Below are 22,476 nucleotides of genomic sequence, written 5' to 3'. Positions count from 1 at the left end.
TATTTGTGAAATCTAAACCTTTTCCCGATACCTTAAGGCAATGTGGAATAAACAGACACACAGCTAACACACAGAAAACTCCATTTAAAAATGATCAACATCAATTGGCAATGGACTTCTAGCAGCTACTGACATGACAATTCAAGTCATTAATTAAACGTATTGAAAAAAATTCCCAACAATATCTCCCGTTAGGGGTGAAGTAGCATATAATCATATTATATACAAGAAGAACATAACATGTATCATATCATTAACTGGTGTTATAGTAAATAAGTTTATTTCCAATGCAAAGACACTATGAGTGAAGCGATATCAATTAAAAATATCCCATCTTTAATATAATTGACAACATTATCCTTACTCCATACCATTTGCCAATAAGTCTGTTTAAAGGTTTTTGTTAGCTCTTGAGGTAAACAACGACATTTTCTTGTAAATTTGTGTAAAATATTTCCATAAAACAAGGGATGTGAAATACCTGATCATATAAGCTGTCTCGACGTTGATTTATATTTATAAATGATGTCCATGTACCGATATATGGGAGAAGCTTGTATCTGGCTGTTCCTTTATTCTGGTAGAAAGAAACTTTCTTCTCTGCTAAGCGCAAGACATTAAAAGAATGAAAAATACTGGTCGGATCGGAGATAAATGTGTTCGTGTAAAGTGACCCGTCTTCATGCAAACTGTTTACCTAGTGAACCAACACGTTAAAAACTCCGGCTTATACTATAGATCTAGTGCAAATCAGGATTTATATTCATACCATATTGATATGAGCTTCACTGACGAGTTTTATGTAGACAAAACGCGCGTCTGGCATACTAAGTTATAATCCTGGTACCTTTGATAACTATATTATATCGCTCTCGTCCTGAATATGCATTTCATTTGCCACTGGATGTAATAAACCTATCAATCCATATATTCATTTGTGCTTAAATCGACGAGATTATTATTGAAGATCAAAATAATAAGTGACCAAAAACCATAAAACATGTATCACCTGTTAACAATAAAAAAAAATATTGCAATTCATCAGTCCCAAAATAACCCATGTTATATAATATACAAATGTATGATGCAATGACTGTAAAAAACGATGTCAGATATAACCTATGGACATGTCTGTCTTGCCTGTCTAATTTTACATCGACAGCAACAATCTTGCTCAATTTAATGATGATCTTGTTATCAGAAAAGTATGTAACAATTTAAGTCTGACAGAACCCACCTTTTTGTTCTTCAAATGATCTGACCTTCTAGTTTCCGGTTACGGGTGTCGCATCTATAGAACTAGAATACGCTTACTCGTCAGGTACAACTGTTATCATTCTCTGTGATGAATTTCTCAATATAGATGAGGGTTCGATTTGGAAAACACATCAGATATTGCGGCATTTCTATTCAATATTTCTACATTGCATTCGATACTATTTACATAACCTTTACAATATTCATTTGTAAATTTACAACCTTATTGTATATACATACTGAGGTTCTTTTTCACGGAATTGTATAAATTAGGAAAAGACCAAACAAAAACAGTGGTTATTCAAATGTTCTTTTATATAGATAAGATATACACCGATGTTCTTGTAGTAAATACAAGGTTCATATAATAAAGTGGTAAACAATAAAATGGCAAAGATCAGAATGGATTATGTCGTTTAAGAATGAGGTAACTGACAAGTGTTCATATGTAATGTTCCTATATATTCAAAAGAATGATAGGATGCTAAAATTTCCACAAAATGTCTCTCTTGGAAAAAATGTATTATTGTTAGATCTGTTTAGCGAGGTCATAAAAAACGTCAATATTACGTCATCAAACTGTCATTTCGTTCTCCTCAGCTATGTTGGTCAGTTGCATCTTGATCTCTGTTGTAGTTTGAATCTTTTTCCACTCTTCGAAAAATATAATTATGCATATGATTGCAGCAGCCAATGACGTGATGAAACTCAACCACATGACATAGAATGACCAACCATAATTATAATCTATCGACACGTCATCTCTCTTTGAATCTTCGCCATGGACTTGCTGTATTTCGCTCTGTATGTTAGCAATGTAGATTACCATACCAACCATAATAAAAAGTGCTACAACATGAAATATCATTAATGTTGCGTTTCTGAAAATAGACCAAAATATTTTCCCAAATGCAGTTATTTTCTATTTTTAGATTATAAGAAGTGACTATTAAGGGACCTTTCTAGTTTATAAAAGGTTGAGTACCAAATGATATTGCCAGATCATAATTAGAAGTTGACGACATTCCTGGTATTCAAATATTTTGATTTCAGTGTTCCAGATGAAGTCTAATGATAGTTACTCAAGACAAGCTTTTCAGACACCCGAAATTTATAATGTTTTTATTTCATTTATTTGTATATTCATTCACCAATGTATAAACAGATCCTTGGTTTTTCTGAAAATATAGTTATGATGGTGATTAATCACACACTCTTGTTTGAATGCAGCCAATCAGATTGCTTCATTACATAATTCGGCCTCAAACCTCTTCCGACTGTTTTATGTGTGCACGTGTGCACGATACTGACCTTATATATTAATCATACCTGTTAGCATGTAACTAATGCTTGATACCATTGTTACCCTGAACCATTTGATATTTCCCATCACGTTAAATATCCCAGAAACAACCATTAACATAAGAGCTGTGAGAAACATTGGAGACGATTCTCTTTGTGATTCTGTAAATACGATATTTATTCATAAAAATACGATGTTCATACATAAACATATGTTTTATTTTGGCTAAATTATAACACATTTTTGTTGGTATTTTTATCCATCTATATTAATTCAAAACTTATTGAAATGATACTATAATTTGTGAAGCGACCTCAGTTTAGTTGCCTGATAATAGGTCAAGTACTCTGAATAGGAAAAAAAAGCTTTACTGCAAATAGAATAACTGCTTGCGGATGAACACTATTCTCTTTTTATAGACTTGTATTGCACAATTCTTGATAAACATTGTCCAAACTAAATAAGTTTTGTCATAAAATTGCATAGTACCACAGTTCCAGTTCATTCGTTGGTAGTTAACAATTATGATTATGTAAGCCTTTAAAATGATTACAGGTTTTAATTTGGTTCTTGTGATTGTTTTCTTAAGGTATGTTTGTTTGTACCTCAACAAGTGTTCCATTTTCGTATTATCAAAAAGTAAAATCCCCAAAATACTGAACTCCAAGGACAATTTAAAACGGAAAGTTCCTAATCAAATGACAAAATCAAACGCTTCGATACATCAAACAAATGGACAACGACTGTCATATTCCTGACTTGGTACAGGCATTTACGTATGTAGAAAATGGTGGATTCAAACCGGTTCAAATTCAGTGTTTATTTCTTTAAAAAATATCCCATAAAAACATTTTATTTTGATTATTTTGTTTGTTTCAAGTCATTCGTTGTATGTTATTTCTCGATTTATTTCACTTGACTGGGCGGAGTTTAACCGGTTCGCTCATAATAAACCAGTCCATCTATAGATAGGTGTTTTAGGATAAACTCATCAATGAAGTGTCCAGTCATTGTTTTGTAAATTCCTTTGGTGACACTGATAGGTGATTAGAAATCAGTAATAATTATAACGGCAATCATCCTTATTACACACATCTTCAAATAGACTGTCCTTATGCAAATTAAAACGTAAGCTCCGCCCGATCAGTTGAATTAACAATGTTAATACAGACGACAGCGTTTCAGATTTTGCTTCAGTTTATTCTTTTTCAGAATAAACGACATAACATAACATGAATAATTCAGTTAACCCTTGCTTTTTTTAAGGTTCGTGTTACTTAATCTTAAGATTTGTGTTCCATGGTCTCTACATAAAGGCACCAGTTACTGTAGTATATCGCTGCTGTAAATAGATGACATTCTATTTAAGGTAGCACAATACAAAGATATTTTCACTCCCAATCAGACAACTTTAAACTGATGTAAATCATTTCATCCTTCTTTATATTTTATAAATGAGGTACCAAAAGAAAGAAGAAAGATTAATCTTTCAAATTGTGATAATTTCATTATGACATAATTATTACATAATTAATCATTATGTAATTAGTTACTATATTGTGATGTCCACACTTGAATGAATTTAGCGTCTTTGTTCTTCATTGCATCCCAAAATATTTTATAGATTATTGTATAACACAGCTTGACCTCCAAAACTGTGTCTCAGATTTCCAAAAACATCAATAGAACAAATTGTATACCCAATTGAATTTAGTCGTCTCTTATGAATTGATGATGCGAGCTTCATTGAAGATTAATGAGAGAATGAAATGCAATAGGAAAAATCTGAGACAGGGTTTTGGAGGTCAAACTGTGTTGTGCAAGAATCTATAAAATATTTTGGGATGCTTTGAATAACAAAGAAGCTAAATTCATTCAAGTATGGCAACTAATTACATAACAATTAATTATGTGATTATTATGTCATAATGAAATTATCACAAATTGAAAGATTAATCCTTCTTCTTTCATTTGGTACCTCATTTTTAGAATTTAAAGAAGGATGAGTGGAACTACATCAGTTTAGGGTTGAGATCTCACAAACATGCTTAACCCCGCCGCATTTTTGCGCCTGTCCCAAGTCAGGAGCCTCTGGCCTTTGTTAGTCTTGTATTATTTTTAATTTTAGTTTCTTGTGTACAATTTGGAAATTAGTATGGCGTTCATAACACTGAACTAGCATATATTTGTTTAGGGGCCAGCTGAAGGACGCCTCCGGGTGCGGGAATTTCTCGCAACATTGAAGACCTGTTGGTGACCTTCTGCTGTTGTTTTTATTTTTTTTCTATGGTCGGGTTGTTGTCTCTTTGGCATATTCCCCATTTCCATTCTCAATTTTAAAGATGTCTGATTGGGGATGAAAAATCTTTGTATTGTGCTACCTTAAAATGATATGTTTACTATCAAATCTGTTACATTTTCCCACTTCTTTTAACAGTACAACAGAAATAAAAGAAAAAAAGATATTTTGCCGTTAATGAACCTTATGTTGAATTTGTCGTCTTTAAGTTTTGTAGATGGATGTTTGTATTTTTTGTCGTTTCACATTATTTGCCATGGTTTTATCGTTCTCTCTTCGATTTAATAGTGTTGATTTTATCTTTGGTGTCTTACGTCCTCCTTTTTGTTGTTGAGAGTTTTCGATAGACATTATCATTCTAATATAGTTGTATGGAATGATATAATTTTGTGTTGATACTTGTAGATATGTTTTATGTCGCTTGTTATTTTCAAATGTCTAATAGAATGATGTACGTTGATATTAGGATAAGATAAAAAAAATAAAAAATATTCACCAACCAGCAATTGAAATGGAAACCTCCTGGCGTTGTATTTTCGGTATCTTATAATCCAAATTCTCACAAATTGTGAAATCTGAAACAAAAATATATTTGAATTTTGTTCATATTATTATTTGACCAAAGCATAAGGATTGTTTTATTGAATTTGAAAGCAATGATAACTACATATACGAGGATTCTAAGATTGTTTCGTATCATAAAGATACATAAAAGGCATAGAACATACGTTACTGAAGGATTGATTAAGTAATAAATAAAGTAATGGAATGTTCGAGGGATTAATTGATTGGAGTATATCACCACTGAGGATGACACAGTACACAAAAATGGTCATCCATGAATTTCCCTTGTCCAGCACTAAAACTCTTGCTCAAGTAATGCGTTATTTAAGACAATAACAATCAAAACCAAGGAGTAAACAAAGACTCACAAAACCAAAGGACATTTACATCAACAGTTATGAATAAAAGATTAGAAACAAGACGAATTCCACTAAAAACCGGGAGTGAAATCGGATGCTCCGGAAGGGTAAGCATTTCCTGCAACCTATACGGCACCCGTCGTGTTATTTCTTTGTTTAGTTCGAAAATGATGGAAGGTTATTATGACTGAGGAAGAATATCAGATATGATTTCTGACACACTTAAGCTTTTGTCATAATGGCCAATCAGCTCATGATGGTGACCGTAAAATTTCTTAAGTGATAACCTTAATTTGATTGATTCATAGCCCTGTCTTAACAACTTTTGAGATAGCAGTATTCGGCGGTCAACAAAATCGACGTACTTTGAGCTGGCTCTAGAGGAACGTATCAATCGAGACACATGTATCCCATATGTTGGTGCCGCTGGGATGTTGCTACACAGAAATGGAAAGTTGACTATAGGAAAATTAGAATAATCGCGTTTGTCACAAATTTTAAATGTGCGGGATGAATAAATATGAAGCCATCTCCTGTAAAATGAGGACTTTAAATCAGCTCCCTCCTGTCGAATGGGTGTGATGTTCATCACACTTTAAAACAAATGGAATCTGCGATTTAAATGTTTCAAAGAGCCGACAAAGCAAGCAAGGACATAAAAAAAAAAAAAAAACAGCCAAAGGGTACCAATAGCATGAATAGGTCGTAAACACAGCGAAAGAATCCCGCATCCAGAGGCGGACTTCAGCTTGCTCAAACTAAAACTAAAAAAAGGAACTAAAAAAGGGAATTAAAATCAATATCAGACCAAAACATCTGTGTATGTACATGAAAAATTCACAGGGGTTACTAGTTATTGGACGTAAGTATATATAAACAATTATACTATAATAAAACAACAAACCCATTGCAACAGAACAAAATCGCCACAATCCCATCACAACAGAAATTTCGAATGAGTCTGGAAGACTAGTATTATCCATAGATTCCTCAATTTCTTCATATTCAATAGTATCGTATGTTGAAAAATACTGAAGTGATAGTTTCTCCGTTACATACAACCAGTTGCTTGTGGATATTGAAACTATTGCTGCTAATAATGTCAATCCACCTAATGTAAAAGCTGCACATACTAAAACACAAGATTTGTTAAACCGATCCATCTTAACGACGCACAAACCTTGTAACTGGTGTGGAATTCAAACATAAGAGTGTTACACTTTCCTTTCAGTACATATAAGTCTTTTCGGCGAAAGAAGTAAACGATTTAACTGAAGTTATTATTCAACACTTCAACTGTATTTACAAACTTAACCTCAATGATTTCTAATGAGTATAGTTGTACTATCAGACCGGATGAATCTTATTATTTTCATATCTTGAAGTTTGTATTATAATAAGTGCATATGTAGAATGAAATTCATTTTGATGGCCTATATCGGAAATACTACTATTATAGTGAAATAAATTATTACAATATTATGAATATTATGCATACTGTATGAATTGTTACAAAGTATTCGATCAAAGAGAATACAAGAACCTGATATAATAGGTCATCTATACGTATTACGTACTGTAACAAGCATATAATACACATTTAAAGTGTACAGTCTAAACGCACTAAGCATTAAAAATAATTTACATTTTTGTCCAATTTCAACTGTTTCTAATCGTTATAAATTGTCTATGAATAACTCATTCAATGGTATTTCACATGCTTTTTCTGCTTTTTACGTGTTTACTAAAGCAGATTGTTTTCTCTCTATATATAATACATACATGAAGACGTAAACAAAAGAAGAAGTTTAGGAGAAGTTAATGAGTAAAAGATTTTAAAAATGGTCACATAAAACTGACCTTATACATTTGCCTAAATAATTATTTTGGCCGTAAGTCCAATATCAACAGATTTAGTCATGCAATACGTACAGAATAAGAACTAACGAGCATTTCTTTTGTTCTTAAAACAAAGTCATATTTTAGTCTGATATGTATAATTCAGGAGCCTGTAGTTCAATAATAATTGTTGATTCATATCTGTTATATTTGAAAAGAATAGAAGAGTAATATATTAACACAAATCACGCAAAATGTGTGCAAAACTATGTGGCAAATCATATCAAACACATCTTTAAAGATGTTTCGAAGGAGATGTTCTGGTTCCAATGGACATTGTGATACAAAGAAGTTAAATAACACAAATACCAAATTCCAAGGAAATTACTAGACGGAAAGTTTCTAAGCAATGGCAAAATGTAAAGCTGAAACACGTCAAACGAATGGATAGCAACTGTCATAGTTCTGACTTGGTACAGTAAATTCCTTATTAGAAAGTGGTGAATTAAAGCTACTTTTATAGCTAGCTAAACCTCCCATTTGGGCTAAATTGACATAAAGTGTCATTATATTGACAATTATATAATTGTGTGAACAAAATAAACAAAGAATATGTAAACATAAAAATAATTTTAATCAAAAGCACTTTAGTTCATTGCTAATTTTTATTTAAAAGTCACCGTCATCAGTCAGTAGCATGTCTAGATATCAGGTGAGCGATACAGGAGATTCTGATTTTCATATATATAATTTCACACGAATATCAAAAAAAGATATTGCTAACTTTGTAAATAAGTATTAAGTTAAAAGGTCATTATAAATTGTCTTTGATCTTAAAACTTGAAGACCTCTGGCAAATTAACTAAGTTATTTTTAAGTAACAAAGTTTAAATGTTGTAAAAAAATAATGTTTTGTTTATGCAAAACATAATGTCCTTGTTAATCCGCCTTACATGCAAGGGGATGCAAATATTTTCGTGTTTCCTGTTGTTTTCAAACACAAAAATATGTGTAGAATGCAGGATAACAACATTTTGACGCCTAACCCAATGTTTAACACAAAATAATATGTACACGTAAAGAGTATAAATATACGTGTATCAACCGAACTGTACACATCTTAACTTAGCTTGGACATTTTAAATAAAAAATCACACTAAGACAAAAACGGATACCATGAATGTGTTCTGTCAAAAGGTTATTGTTGTCGTTTACATGGCTGCAGTATTGATGGCTAGCTTAATACAAGCTAGCTACGTAGAACCTGGAGAGAACGAGGGTTATGAAACTTAAAAATGCAAAGTAAGTAGTAAAATTAATGTATGCTTCACATTGATAATAGGAACATAGTTCAGAAAATATATATAGACAATAGACAAAGCAAAGGATTACACGTGCATGCAAAAATATCTAATATAAAAGTTGAGCTTGCATTTTCATTCGAATTGCTTATACTCAAATATTAAATACGAGTAAAAAAAAATAACAAAATGATCTTTCAAACAATACAATTACTGGTAATTAATCCTTTAACAGAAATAAAATTTAAGAAGGGTGGTAGAATTGTAAAATACCCGTAATCTTGGCAGTTTGGCAGTTTTGATATTACAGAATACGTTATAGAAAATTTAGTCAACAATGCATCAACCAACTATGTATTTTGTTTGGTTTTTAACTGATTTCCTTCGAATGTCAGTAAGTAAATGAGCGAGAGTCTGGCGAACAACAATTTAAATCTGGTATATACATGTATAATGAGTTCATTTGTACTTTATTAAACACATTGGCATAAAATAACAAAAAGAGTAAGTGAAAGTACAGGATTTCATGAACGTCGGGATATATGGCGGTCGGGTTACTATGTATTTTAACATTTTTGTAGTTTGCAACATACAACATTATAATATGTTCTTTATAATTTACTGAATATTTGTTTTTATTTACAGTTGAATTGGTGTAAAGACAGAAGTCCATGAGATGTAATGGAAATTGTGAACATTGGTAGCTTTAGTGGAACAGCTTTTTATATCTTATTTAGAAAATAAAGTATATTCTTTAGAAAACATTGTTTTGTTGTGAATTAGTTAATTCAGTATATACATTCACATGTCAATGTCAGTGTTTGGCTTTTAATCAAATTTTGAAGATAGTTAGACAAATGAGGAAATTATTGATGTGTTTAAACATTTGAATCAAAAGGACATGATAAAGACGATGCAAGATCAATAATGGATAGGTGAAATGAAAGAACAAGATATAGAGCTGAGCGCGACATAGTAGCAGGAGTAAAGTAAAATAAAGATCTACTAAATGTAATGGCTGTATTATGAGCCAAGTTTAAATGGTGACGAAAAGGATTTTTTTATATTTTTTAAATAGTTTTTGAACACGTGATTTAGGATAAAATAACCATTCAGTATATATAAAAAGGAAAATTACAAATATACTGAAGTTCGAGGAAAATTTAAAAAGGAAAGTCTCAAATGAATCATATTCATCATATTCTTTGTTTTTTTCGAAAACTATAGTTAAATACATAATAAAGTAACCATATACTGTTTTCTAATTTTAAATAACTGATCGTACACTTGAGCAAGTTCTTTTGGTTAAGTACCAACACCGTTTCCTTGAAAAAATTCTAAGCGCTCTTTTTTGATGTATTATTATTAATGCAAAAATTTCGACGCAAAGGAGATAATTTTTTGTTAGAAGATATATATTAACTCTACTAGTAACAGCATTATACTGGACAAATAATCCTTAGGGTGGACAATAAGCGCTAATGTGCATTAGCTTGAACCTTAATTAGTTTTAATATATGTTACAGGTTTAGTTGGTTACCCGAATTTGTTTTCTCTCAATCGATTTTTGACTTTTGAACAGTGGAATACTACGGTTGCCTTTGTTTGCAATGCTTTTCTTTCTTAAAGTCAAATTAAATTTAAAAAATGCACCGGTTCAAACGTGCAATAAATCAATTGCTAACAGACCATTATTATTCCTTAATATATGCATCTTCAACTAAAATCCCTCCGTTTCCTGCTCATGGAAGCCACGCAACATGAAACATGGGGTTCGTGTTGATTATTCTTTAGTTTTCTATGTTGTGTCATGTGTACTATTGTTTGTCTGTTTGTCCTTTTCATTATTAACTATGGCGTTGTCAACTTATTTTCGATTTATGAGTTTGACTGTCCCTCTGGTATCTTACGTCCCTCTTTTAAAGGTAGAGATTGAGGTTGATATAAATTTATCGAAAGATAATCTCTACCCTACAATAACTAGCCAAATCAATACTTTCACCTTTATCAATCACATATTATAATTATAATAAGGTTTACTTATTTTAATATATAGATAACATAAATTTGAATATTCCTTTGGCATCGTACGCCCACTCTCCCAGGACCACTTCAATATGAACTTGTCAAAGCAGACAGCAGCACAATAATCATGAAAACTATTAAGATTGGTCCCATATAAACTTGCAAACTATATACTACAAATATTTGTTTACCGCATACAAATGAAACATGTTTTAAAGCGAAATGATAAAAATAATGATTCGAAGATAAAAATGGCTTAAAAAACGACAATTAGTCACAAGATAAACAAACCCACACAGAAAACCTTAACTGTGTTAAGTGTTAACCATCTACCGTGCCTTGTTACGAATTTGAACAGGACGATTGCACAATCTTTTGATGAAATATGTTATATTCATATCATTGATTTCTTTCCGTTGACCAAATACTGCAATACTGCATACGTTAAGTATACAAGTGATTTTTTGTGGGCGTTCGTGTTACGCAGTATTCATCTTTATTTATGGCGTTTTTAAGACAGTTATTTGTCTTTTCGTAGTTTTATTTGTTTTGTGATTTTTATGTCTTATATATATGGTTCTCTCTTTGGCATCTTCTTCCTTTTTAAAACCTGATTAAGTATTTCTTAATGAATATTTTAGCGAATTACGTTCACATAGATTAGGTACTTAACTTTCATCTATAGGAAATACTTTCAATACTGCAGAAAAAATGTATTTAAAAACAGGTAGAACCAACAAGGAAGGACACGCCAACCCACCATAAAACAATTGCATTGTAGGGAAATTTATATGATTTCGTCTACCTACATGTCGATAATTTTGTAGTAAACTTATAACAAAAAGTAATATAATTAAGATATTCCTGAACTTGCTGTTCCAGTATGTATTCAACAGCAAAGCAACCAACAATCAATCAACATGTATTCAATAGGAGCATATTTGAAGTCCCTTATGAAGAAAAATAGAAAAATACAGATGCTCAAAGAAAGTTCAAAAGGAAAATCTCTGATCAAATGGCAAACTCAAAAGTTCAAACAGATTTAACGAATTTTTAACAACTGTTATATTCAGAAACATCTTCAGTTAATGTTGAAACACTTTTTTTTTTAAACCAACTTATCAAAATAAGCCTACATTGATTTGAATTAAAATCCACTAAATTTAAACTGTGGATTCTTTTTAAAGTTTATTTAATTCACAAAGTCAGCACTATGGTTTAAGAAAGTACGTGTACATTGTCAAATAAGAATAAGCTGACACATGTATGTTACATGTTTGCATTAACATGTATATATGGAACAATATTTCTCACTTCCAGGTTTACATGATAATATTATTGACCTTTTTTCACCTATTACAACTATCAGCATTGTATATTTATAATTATTACTTCGTAACGAGTTTTGTGGTTACTTAATAAAGACAAATGTCAGATCAAAAGATTGAAAAAATACGCATTTACTTTTTCGTTTATGATCCAGACTTTTGTCCAAAAAAATATGTTAGGTTCAGAAAACAGATGTTTAAACACAACCCTTCAAACTATTATATGTCATATTTTTATGTTCGAATAAAATGTGTCATAGATAATTTCATTTATAAACAGTAATTTCTAATGTTAATCACAGTTCTTAAAAGCAACTTGCAGAATGAATCAAGTTTTGCAAAATGCTCTTATAGTCATGTTGGTTGTGGCAATGCTGTGGACATATGTGGCACAGGCACAATATGAAGCAGATTGGGATGGTGATGAAGGATAAATGGTTTGTTTTTATTAATTATATTTTAAAATAGGTTTAAGATTGTCAAGATCACTCAGTAACCTTAAAATGTGATCATAGGAGACGACCGAGAGTTATTGTGATAGAAACTTATTAATTTGGCTCGTGTAATTGTCGTAAAATTATTTACGTTAACCCTTTGACAAAAATATGAAAATTTCAAAAAATTTGAACCAACCAATTTATCAGAAAAATTACACTGGTTATATAGCAGATTGATAAAAAAAAATTTGGTCATTGAGAAGCCTAATATTCCCTTAACAACACAGCGTAATTAATAGTTATCAAAAGTACCAGGATTATATAATTTAGTGCGCCAGACGAGCATTTCGTCTACATAAGACTCATCAGTGACGCTCAAATCGAAATATATATAAAGCCAAACAAGTACAAAGTTGAAGAGCATTGATGATCCAAAATTCCAAAAAGATTGCGCCCAATGCGGCTAAGGTAACCTATGTCTTAAATAAGAAAATCCTTAGTTTTTCGAAAAATTCAAAGTTTTGTAAACAGGAAATTTATAAAAATGACCACATAATTGATATTCATGCCAACACCGAAATGTTGACTACTGGGCTGGTGATACCCTCGGGAAAACATTTAGATGATTTTAAAGAGTTATGAACCACCCTAAGTGTTATTTTATTTTCGTTAATCAATATCATTTGTGTTACACTTATGGAAACACATGTTTGCAATGTCAAAAAACTTCATTCATATACAAAAATAGTTACAGGAGTTTTTAAAACATGTTTCAACATTTATAAAATCAAGCTTTACCTATATCGTTTCTGATTTTGTGATTTTGGTATGCTTAATCATTGACATACTATATATCCCCCAATACTTTTTCATAATGAGTGAAATCTTACTGTTGCTTTTAAGATACAAATTCATAAGCTAGTTCCCGACTTACTGCTACATGCACTGTATCCATTTAGTGTAGCGTAACACAAGTGGATTCTAGATTATCTGTTTCACAGATGACGACGGATGCTTACATTTTCGTTATCATTATCCGTGAGGATCTGCATTCATGGTTTTTGGACGTGTTTGTATTGCTTAGTCATAATCTTTTATGTTGATTTTGTGTACAAATGTTTGTCTTTTGTTTTTTATTTATCTTTCAACATGGCATTAGTGTGTTTTCTACTTTTGAGTATCCCTTTGAAATGTTTTGCCTCTTTTTATTACATGTTTAACGAACACAAAAAAATCTATAATGACACTACTGAAGTTTCACTCGACTATTTTATTGATGTCACCGCTTGATGTCATCAATCTATTCCATGTTCCTTTATTTTCATCTTATAGTTGACGTGTTTCATAGTTTGTTCTCTGTAACAATTGTTTTAAGAGAATAAAGTATTCATTCATTGGTTTGTAATCCGGATTTATTTTCTCTCAGTCGATTTATTTAATTTTTGAATACTGGTATACTGCTGTTGCCTTTATTTACATCTCACTCAATCGTAACAGCTAATAAACGTTTAATTATTGGTCACGATCTACATAGAATAAAAAGTACACATTGAAAGATGCATAAAAACGTTTATATGCCTGTACCAAGTCAGGAATATGACAGTTCTTGTCTATTCTTTTTTCATGTGTTTTGTCATTGGATTTTGCCATGTGATTATGGACTCTCTGATTTGATTTTCCTCTGAGTTCAGTATTTTTGTGATTTTACTTTTTTCATTCTTTTCCAGACCTGTTTATTATTGTTTTCGTTTTTTTTTATTATTTCATTAGTAAAATTCGATTATGTCGCCAAATGTTCTTGCTTTTATCTGAATTTCAACCATCAAATATTGTGCAACACCATAGACCATGTTAAATTTTAAATATGTCTCACATTTTAGATTTGAAATTTTAAATGTCCCATGTTGAAACAATATCTATCGCGCTCAACAGTGTGGTAGAATCTATATAGAAAAATTAAATATGCAGATAATGTTGTACTAAACTACCTAATAGTTTATATTGTCAAACTCTGTTTGTATGTCACAAACGACATAACCTGATACCAAAATAAAACTGTATATAGTTTAACTGAAAACAGATAGCTTTGGGGTAATAGACCACTTTCGAGTTCATCCGTCACCGGAAAAAACTCGTCAATTATACGCGCCTTTATGACGTCATTTACCAGATAGAGGGGTCGCCTGTATCCCTGCACTATTTACGTTCATCAAGCGTCTTAGTGATCGTCATTGTGCAGGATAAACTAGAAATAATGGATGTTCTGTAGGTACTTAATGACAATTCCCTAATGACAGCAATGCTGATTGTCAATTTTGAGGATTCAATTTGCCGAATAATTCGTACAATATAGAAATATAGTTTTCCAACCACTCGCTCAACATTGGAATGGAAGTGACGACGCCCCTAAACGCACAAATGACGTTCACTAAAACCAGAGTTTTTGACGGAAATGCATCGAACTCGAAAGTTGTCTATTGTATGAAACTCATTCATTGAAGCAATATAAGACAGTGCTATATTCTGTAAGAAGGGCAAAGATTATATTTGTTACATATATTCCACAATGGAGTATATAACGTGGACTTAGTAAGATAACACAGAAACAACTGGATTATATTTGACTCTATATTCATAATTGGTTCATGACCTTTGAGAACTGATTCATAAAATACAATCACACATTGACTAAAAGCTTATGATGGGGATTTTCTTTTTGTCCTGTTTTCCTGCATATAAGTATGAGTTGGTGGATACTGATGAAGCAATCACTTAAATGCGTTAACACAAAACTGGAAGTTTGGTGGCTTAAACACAAGGGGTCCATATATTGACTGATTTCAATGAAGTCACTATCACATGTGACTTTTATTTACCGTTTAATTTTCATTTTGGTCTACCATCATCAGGTTGATGATTTTCCCATCCAAGTTCACAGAAAAACTATTCATGGTACTTTTTGTCCGTTTGTATTATCACTTAAGATTTTAAGAGCGACGGTTGAATCAGCGATTGGCTGTTAGTGCAAACTTATTGAGATATATAGTATTGAAATTCAACTATATTTCATTTGTCTATCTTACTCATTGTTGTTTTCAACTCACCTATATGACATTGGAGATATTGGCAGACTTACGTACAATTATTCAACCGTATAGAAGTAACTGCACCAAATTCGCTTTACGACAAGCAATGTCTATTCAGTATTATAAAAACAAGAAAATTTCAAAACTAAAAACCTAATACGAACATTTATGATGTGATATAAACACAAATGACCAAATGTGTATTATCATTGTTGTTGAAACATTGGATGTGTTTTTAACGCATGTTGTTATATCTTTTCAGATTACAACATAGTTGTCAATTGATTTAATGGAGGGAAGAACTGGCATAAGGACAATCAATATGCTATTTGTACAGATAAATAATCCGATGCAGTTTAACAACATTATGTTAATAAAAATAGAAATTGTTTGTCATAATTTATAAATGACCAGTGAAATACGAGCGGCATTTATTTACTTTATTGATGACATTTTCCATATGACAAAATTAAATATACTTGAAATTAAAATACACCATTCATATGTCTTGATGTGACGTAAAAATGATTCAATATGAAAATAATGAAATGTGATATTCATTCAAATGAGACAAATATCCACTCAAAACATAATGGCGTGGATGTCAATGTAAGATACTTCATTCTATACAATTAAAGGCACTTTGAAAAAGCTTTATTCAAGCTTTTGGAATGAGAAAAAGAACAAAAAGAACAAAGTAATAAAGACACTAACTAATATATCAATGTGATATAATCTCTTGTTAAATACTGTAATATGGTCTTAATATATTCTACGGCAATCCAAAATGACAAATACTAGAATGAATGTGCTAGTTGTCTCTTTCGGTAATTCGTCAACTATGCAAGTTGTTTTTCTTAAAATTCTAAAATAAATCTTTGTTATTTTTCATATCTGTTCTTAATTTATTTTACTCCCTAATTTTCCCAGTTTATTTGCGTTTTTGTATCCCCGCGTTGTATCGTAAAAAGAAGTAAGCAAAGCCTTTACATTTTCTTCAAGCACATGCAATGTTAACAGCTTTGAAGCAGCTGTAACTAGAAAAAAGTTACGACAGAAATCACATTTTGCTTTAGCTTGACAGTAACTAACTTCAAATTTGTTTCTGTTGCTTAATTCGTGGCTTCTGCTTTAGATTTTACTTTTTATATTTCTGATGTGTCTCATCTTATATTTGATGTGTTTCCCTCAGTTTTAGTTTGTAACCCTGATTTGTTTTTTCTCAAACGATTTATGAATTTCGAACAGCGGGGGTACTACTGTTGCCTCTTTTTATCTATTATCTTACCTCTTTTTATTATGCATCTGGTAGATTCGAACTTTTATAATCTTCCTATTTAATCAATCGATCTTCTTTTATATTGTAATAAATAATGAGGGTTTAAGTAGTTTCATCTTTTAATTTCGATAGTCTGTATTCGATTTCACATTTGCCTCACACAATCCTTTACTCAAAGCATAGCCACTATCTGTTTAAAACAAGCATCGCTTAAAGTCCTGTATCAAAAGTTTGTTTATATACATTTTTATTTTAATGACAGTATAGTTTTCATTTATAATATTTGTTTAATTCACATAGTCATTACATTTCAAGACAAAAAGTAAAATCACAAAAATACTAAACTCCGAGGACAATTAAGAACGGCAAGTTCCTTCAAAATCAAATGATAAAAACACATCAAACGAATGGACAACAACTGTCAAATTCCTGACTTGGTACAGGCATTTTCAAATGTAGAAAACGGTGGATTGAACCTGATTTTATAGCGCTAAACCTCTCACATTTTATGACAGTCGCAACAAATTCCGTATTGTTTACAACGATGCGTGAACAAAACAGACATAATCGGTAAAATAATAAAATGTATGTGTGTACTTAATTAAATCGTTTTAAAGCCGGTCTTGTGGTTTTGTTGTTAGCACACAATAGACAAAATGTACTTCATTTTCAATTTCTTCTCATACTGATTGCTTGTATTTATTTCAATCTTAGGTAGGTAATAAGTTACCATGATACTTTCTATAAATCATGAGTCTACAAATGTTTTTTGAAGATATAACAATGGAAATTCTATAGCCTTCATATTTAGCTATTTCATTGCAAAGATACATTGAAAAAAAGCAGACGGAATCATGGCAATTGGTAAATATTCCAGATGCTTTGGCAGGTAAAGTTCAAATATACTTGAGAACATTTAAGTAAACTTTCCATAAGAACACAAAATACTGCACTATCAACATACTTTGCTCAAAAAACAATAACCAACTTATAAACGTATCATCTTACTAACTTTGACAGTGGCTGTAAGTCAAAGTAACAAAAATACACCATCTGATGAGTTAGACGAATTATTATTAAATGAACCCCTTCACTTTTTCATAAACCTAGGTAAATCAGTGTTGTACAATTTTCAGAAGTATAATATTACTCAAATTCCCCATCAATAGAGTATGAAAGATTGAAAGTGCAATACGTTGTTACAATAAATTATCAATTCAGTAGTAGAAGCTACATTCGTTGAATATGATTTATGCTTTAACTTCATCAAAATTTTAAATTGAAATGAAATGAAAACAGTAGTAGATCTTAGGGACAGTTAAAGGCTACAATTCGGGAAATATCTAACCAAAACCCAATTCAAAGTAGTTTATAAATGCTACAAGGACAACTGTTAAAGGTTATATAGCATTTGTTATAGTCTCTATTTTTGTATCCCGTTATCATAGATATTTGCCTCCTTCCCCCTAAAAAAATCATCAATAAAAACACATTACGCAAAAGTAAAAAAAATGTTTAATAAACATGTCGAGTTGTTTTACCGATGTCACGAACCACCAAATCCATATATCGAGAAAGAAGACATATCTGATTGCGTGTACCTGCATATCCTCAAGTTTATTTGAATAAAATTGAGAATGGAAATGGGGAATGTGCCAAAGAGACAACAACCCGACCATAGAAAAAAACAACAGCAGAAGGTCACCAACAGGTCTTCAATGTAGCGTAAAACATAAAACTATAAACAAGAAGATGTGGTATGACACTTCATGAGGAAAATCTTAACAAGAGACCAAATGACACTTCATTTACTAGCTATAGGTCACCGTACGACAATGAGTAAAGACCATACTGCGTAGTTAGCTACAAAGGCCCCGAAAACGCAAGTGTAAAACAATTCAAACGAGAGAACTAATTATATATATATAACAGCCTAATTAATGTACAAACTAATGAACGAAAAACAAATATGAAACACAGCAACAAACGACAACCACTGACATATAGGCTCCTTAATTAGGATATGCACATTTATTCAGAATTTGGCAGTGTTAAAAATGTTAGCGGGATTCAACCTGGGACTGTTTTAGAGTGACCTAGATACAGAAACAAGACTAAAAATGATTTTGATTTATTTTTGATTGCAATTATTTGGAAATGGTAAAGATAAACATGTTTCCAGATATATTAATAATCCCTTTTTCGCACATCTATAACGAATTGAAAAAGAGAATTTTGTTCAGTATGAGAAAACAATGTAAAATTTGTATCTTTAATTTGTTAATCTTGTTGTAAGTCATGACGCCGTTTTCATGTCAAGTTTTAAAAACATGCAGCTATAATTGTCAAAATGGATATCAACATTTCAAATTTCATGTATCTATCATGATGTCGAATTTTGTTAAAAAATAAGCATGTTTGTTACTTCAAAGAGATGTTCTTACACCAACCTTAAACCTATTACATATAGTATGTCCATGTTAAAATAAATTGCGTCGTAGCTAAGTCCGTTTAAAAGCAAAAACGCCAAAATTCAACCGTACTTCGCTAAACCAGACTGCAGGATGAATGATTTTTTGCATCATGCTATTATAGTTGTATTGGCTGTTGTAATGTTATGGACATATGTTGTCCAAGCACAAGAACCGGATGGAGATGGGGATGAAGGATAAATGGTTTGTTTTTTATTGATTTAGTTAAATTTGATGTTTTTGATGATCGAAACACTTCTTATTTGTTGTTAGAGGTAACCAAATAAACCTTAAAAATTATCTAAATTTTTTGTCAAAATTTTCAAAAAATTGGTTCGAAAAAAAATAAATTATTCTTTTATTTTGAGCGGGCATTCAAAACTACAAAAAAAAGCTTGACAGGAATCTGGCTGTTTGATTAAGATAGGAAATAGGAATCGTCATTTCTTTTCTTAATCAATAAATCTAGTTTCTTTTGATAGATTTAGAAATATACATTGTGATTTAATATATGACGATTAATACTTAATTATGGAAGAATATGATTTATCTATAAGATGTAATTGCCTTGAAAACTAGTTTTAAAAACAACTGCGAGTACTCGTTAAACTTTTTATCTATGGCTTTTATGTTAGTTGTTTTTGTGATTCGTACCGGTCTATCTTCTGATGGCAGCCATTTAAAAATGATTTTCTTATGATTTGCTGTTATATCTACGCCCAATGTTATGGGGAAAGATCAGCGCTCAAAACATGCTTTGTACTTTCACATATCTGTCTGCTCGTCCAACGTTAGGGGCCGATAGGTCAATGGTTGTTAATGATACATTTCTGGCATATATTTTTTACTCATGGTTTTGTTATAACTTGTATAAGATATATCGTTAGTTTTCTCGTTTGAATGGATTCACATTTCACATGTGGCCGTCTCTAACTATATCGTGTGGGTATTTTCACATTGTTGAAGGTCGTACGTTAACTTCTTGATTGCTTTGAACTACTTCAGTTGAATCATGGTGGATAAATGTCTTATTGGCAACACTGCCACATTTATATAAGGTTGATTGTAGGTGGTATAAGATTTACTTTTTCATCGTTTTTTTGGTAATATAAATCTTTTCACTCATGTATTACGTATGAATACATCCCCTGACGTACCAAGTTGATAAACTCTTATTGTGTTTTAAATATTTGCACAATAAGTTGAGAATGGCTGTAGAAAAATGAAACAAAAACTCATTTCCTGTATTGGTCGCGATGTCATTCAAGTTTTGTGTTGTGCTGTTTGTTTACTGTATAATGGAATTAGTTTATAACTTTACTCGACTGGTATACGTTAGTAGTGATATTTGAAATGGTTGCATGTATTGGCTGAGGACAGTCGATTTGTGGTCCTCAGTGCTCTTCTACTTTGTACTTTGAAATTCTTTGGCCTTTTTTATTTTTTTTATTATAGCTTCAATGATGAGTCTTTTGTAGACGAAACGCGCGTCTTAAGCATATACAAAATTTAAATCATTATCTAGTATGATGATGTTAAATACATACTTAAAAGTGTATGTTTAAATATATCACAACATTTCGCTTGGTCAAGTTTTATGGTTATGATATTTACATGACCGATAATTTTTACAGAAGTAGTTGTGACGTTATACACGTCTTTATCATGTTTATAGGAATAACGTTATGGTTGCCACATGGTGGTAATGATCTGCTTACTATGCCGGGGCACAGTAGATCTTTATTTGACTAGGTTTATGTTTTTTAGCCGTTATTATGTAAGTAGTGTTTAGCGGGCATGTGTGTTTTATATCGTCATTCGCATTTTGTTATTTTGGCGGTGTCTGTTTCTTTTTAATTTCTATTTTGAAATTCCTCTCAACTGTAAAATTGACCATTAACAACGCGGAAACTTGATGCAATAGCCACTGACCTCTTTTGCTAATCTAAGTGAATATCAAGTGCACAGAAGAACAAGCAAATCCTGCTTCATATGTGGCACTTGTCATCTTGAGCATGGTTAGTATATATAAGATGATAAGTCTCATGAATGAAAGTCATAAAACTGAGCGTTATTCATCAGATACACATGTTGACAAAGTTTTCTGATTTCCTTGAAAAAGGCCAACAAAAAGCTGTTGTTGAATTTCCGGTTTTGTAAAAATGAGTAGTTTGTAAGATGTTTTCCATTTATCTTTTCAGATTTAAACAAAGCATTTCAACAAAGGACGAACTGACATTAGAAATACGAGTACGATGTTCATTAACATTATACATAGATAATTGGAGGGACTTTTAATACATTACCTTTTTTTAATGAAAATGAAAATGATATATCAGTTGTAAAATCTAAATTCGCTGCATTCAACATCAAATAAATTACATAACTGCTTTTATTTACAAATGTACTTGCATACTATGGTGAAATAACAAAACGACCTTCCTGAAGGAAGACAGTACACACGTACATCTCTATGTCAAATCAGGAATATGACAGTTGTTATCATTTCGTTTGATGTGTTTGAGTTTTTGATTTTGCCATTTGATTACCGACTTTCTGTTTTGAATTTTCCTAAGAGATTGTTATTTTTTAAAATTATTTTACTCTCAATAAGCGCATGCAAATGTTTACATATCTAGAGATACAACTGTCAGTTCAAGTTGCGGGTAAAACTGTTAGAATCAGCTATGGGTATCGGTTAAGTTTACAGAACTGCCTAAAGGTGTCAATATAGAGAAGCCTTAGCAAAATGTCATAGATGGCTCACACTAATTAATTTAAACATATCCGTATCCACAAATTTGTCTTGCTTTAATTTGTCAAGTTAAAAAAATTATATGAATTTGAAGTATAATAATATAAATATTCATTATCAGGTCAAACTGAAAGTCAGGTAAACATTTCGTTTCATGAATTGTGACAAAAATA

General features: G+C 31.3%; 1 protein-coding gene and 2 long non-coding RNA genes across 3 annotated transcripts; 2 read left to right on the top strand and 1 right to left on the bottom strand.

The window, feature by feature from the left end:
* Positions 1-1,554: 1,554 nt before the first annotated feature.
* Positions 1,555-7,059, bottom strand: LOC143056328 (voltage-dependent calcium channel gamma-5 subunit-like). Its single transcript, XM_076229417.1, has 4 exons — positions 6,687-7,059; positions 5,360-5,434; positions 2,587-2,721; positions 1,555-2,106 (listed from the first exon to the last, which is right to left on the bottom strand). Exons 1-4 carry the CDS (start codon positions 6,943-6,945, stop codon positions 1,832-1,834), a joined length of 744 nt encoding a protein of 247 aa, XP_076085532.1. The 5' UTR covers positions 6,946-7,059; the 3' UTR covers positions 1,555-1,831.
* Positions 7,060-8,665: 1,606 nt separating this feature from the next.
* On the top strand, positions 8,666-9,684 carry LOC143057284 (uncharacterized). Its single transcript, XR_012972693.1, has 2 exons — positions 8,666-8,923; positions 9,568-9,684. It is a non-coding gene; the product is annotated as an uncharacterized LOC143057284 (long non-coding RNA).
* Positions 9,685-19,628: 9,944 nt separating this feature from the next.
* On the top strand, positions 19,629-21,943 carry LOC143057752 (uncharacterized). The gene is made up of 2 exons (XR_012972813.1): positions 19,629-19,752; positions 21,750-21,943. It is a non-coding gene; the product is annotated as an uncharacterized LOC143057752 (long non-coding RNA).
* Positions 21,944-22,476: the final 533 nt, after the last annotated feature.

Source organism: Mytilus galloprovincialis, chromosome 13 (genome assembly GCF_965363235.1).
Source record: "Mytilus galloprovincialis chromosome 13, xbMytGall1.hap1.1, whole genome shotgun sequence".
Taxonomy (NCBI): domain Eukaryota; kingdom Metazoa; phylum Mollusca; class Bivalvia; order Mytilida; family Mytilidae; genus Mytilus; species Mytilus galloprovincialis.
The sequence above is the reverse complement of the archived record's forward strand: the minus strand, read 5'-3'. Positions and strand labels throughout refer to the sequence as shown.

Coding starts and splice junctions, on each gene's coding strand:
- LOC143056328 (XM_076229417.1), bottom strand. CDS start 6,945: ATGGATCGGTTTAACAAATCTTGTGTTTTAGTATGTGCAGCTTTTACA. Junction 5,435..6,686: donor ATTTTGTTCTGTTGCAATGG/GTTTGTTGTTTT, acceptor TTTTTGTTTCAG/ATTTCACAATTTGTGAGAAT. Junction 2,107..2,586: donor CATTAGTTACATGCTAACAG/GTATGATTAATA, acceptor TTCATGTTGTAG/CACTTTTTATTATGGTTGGT.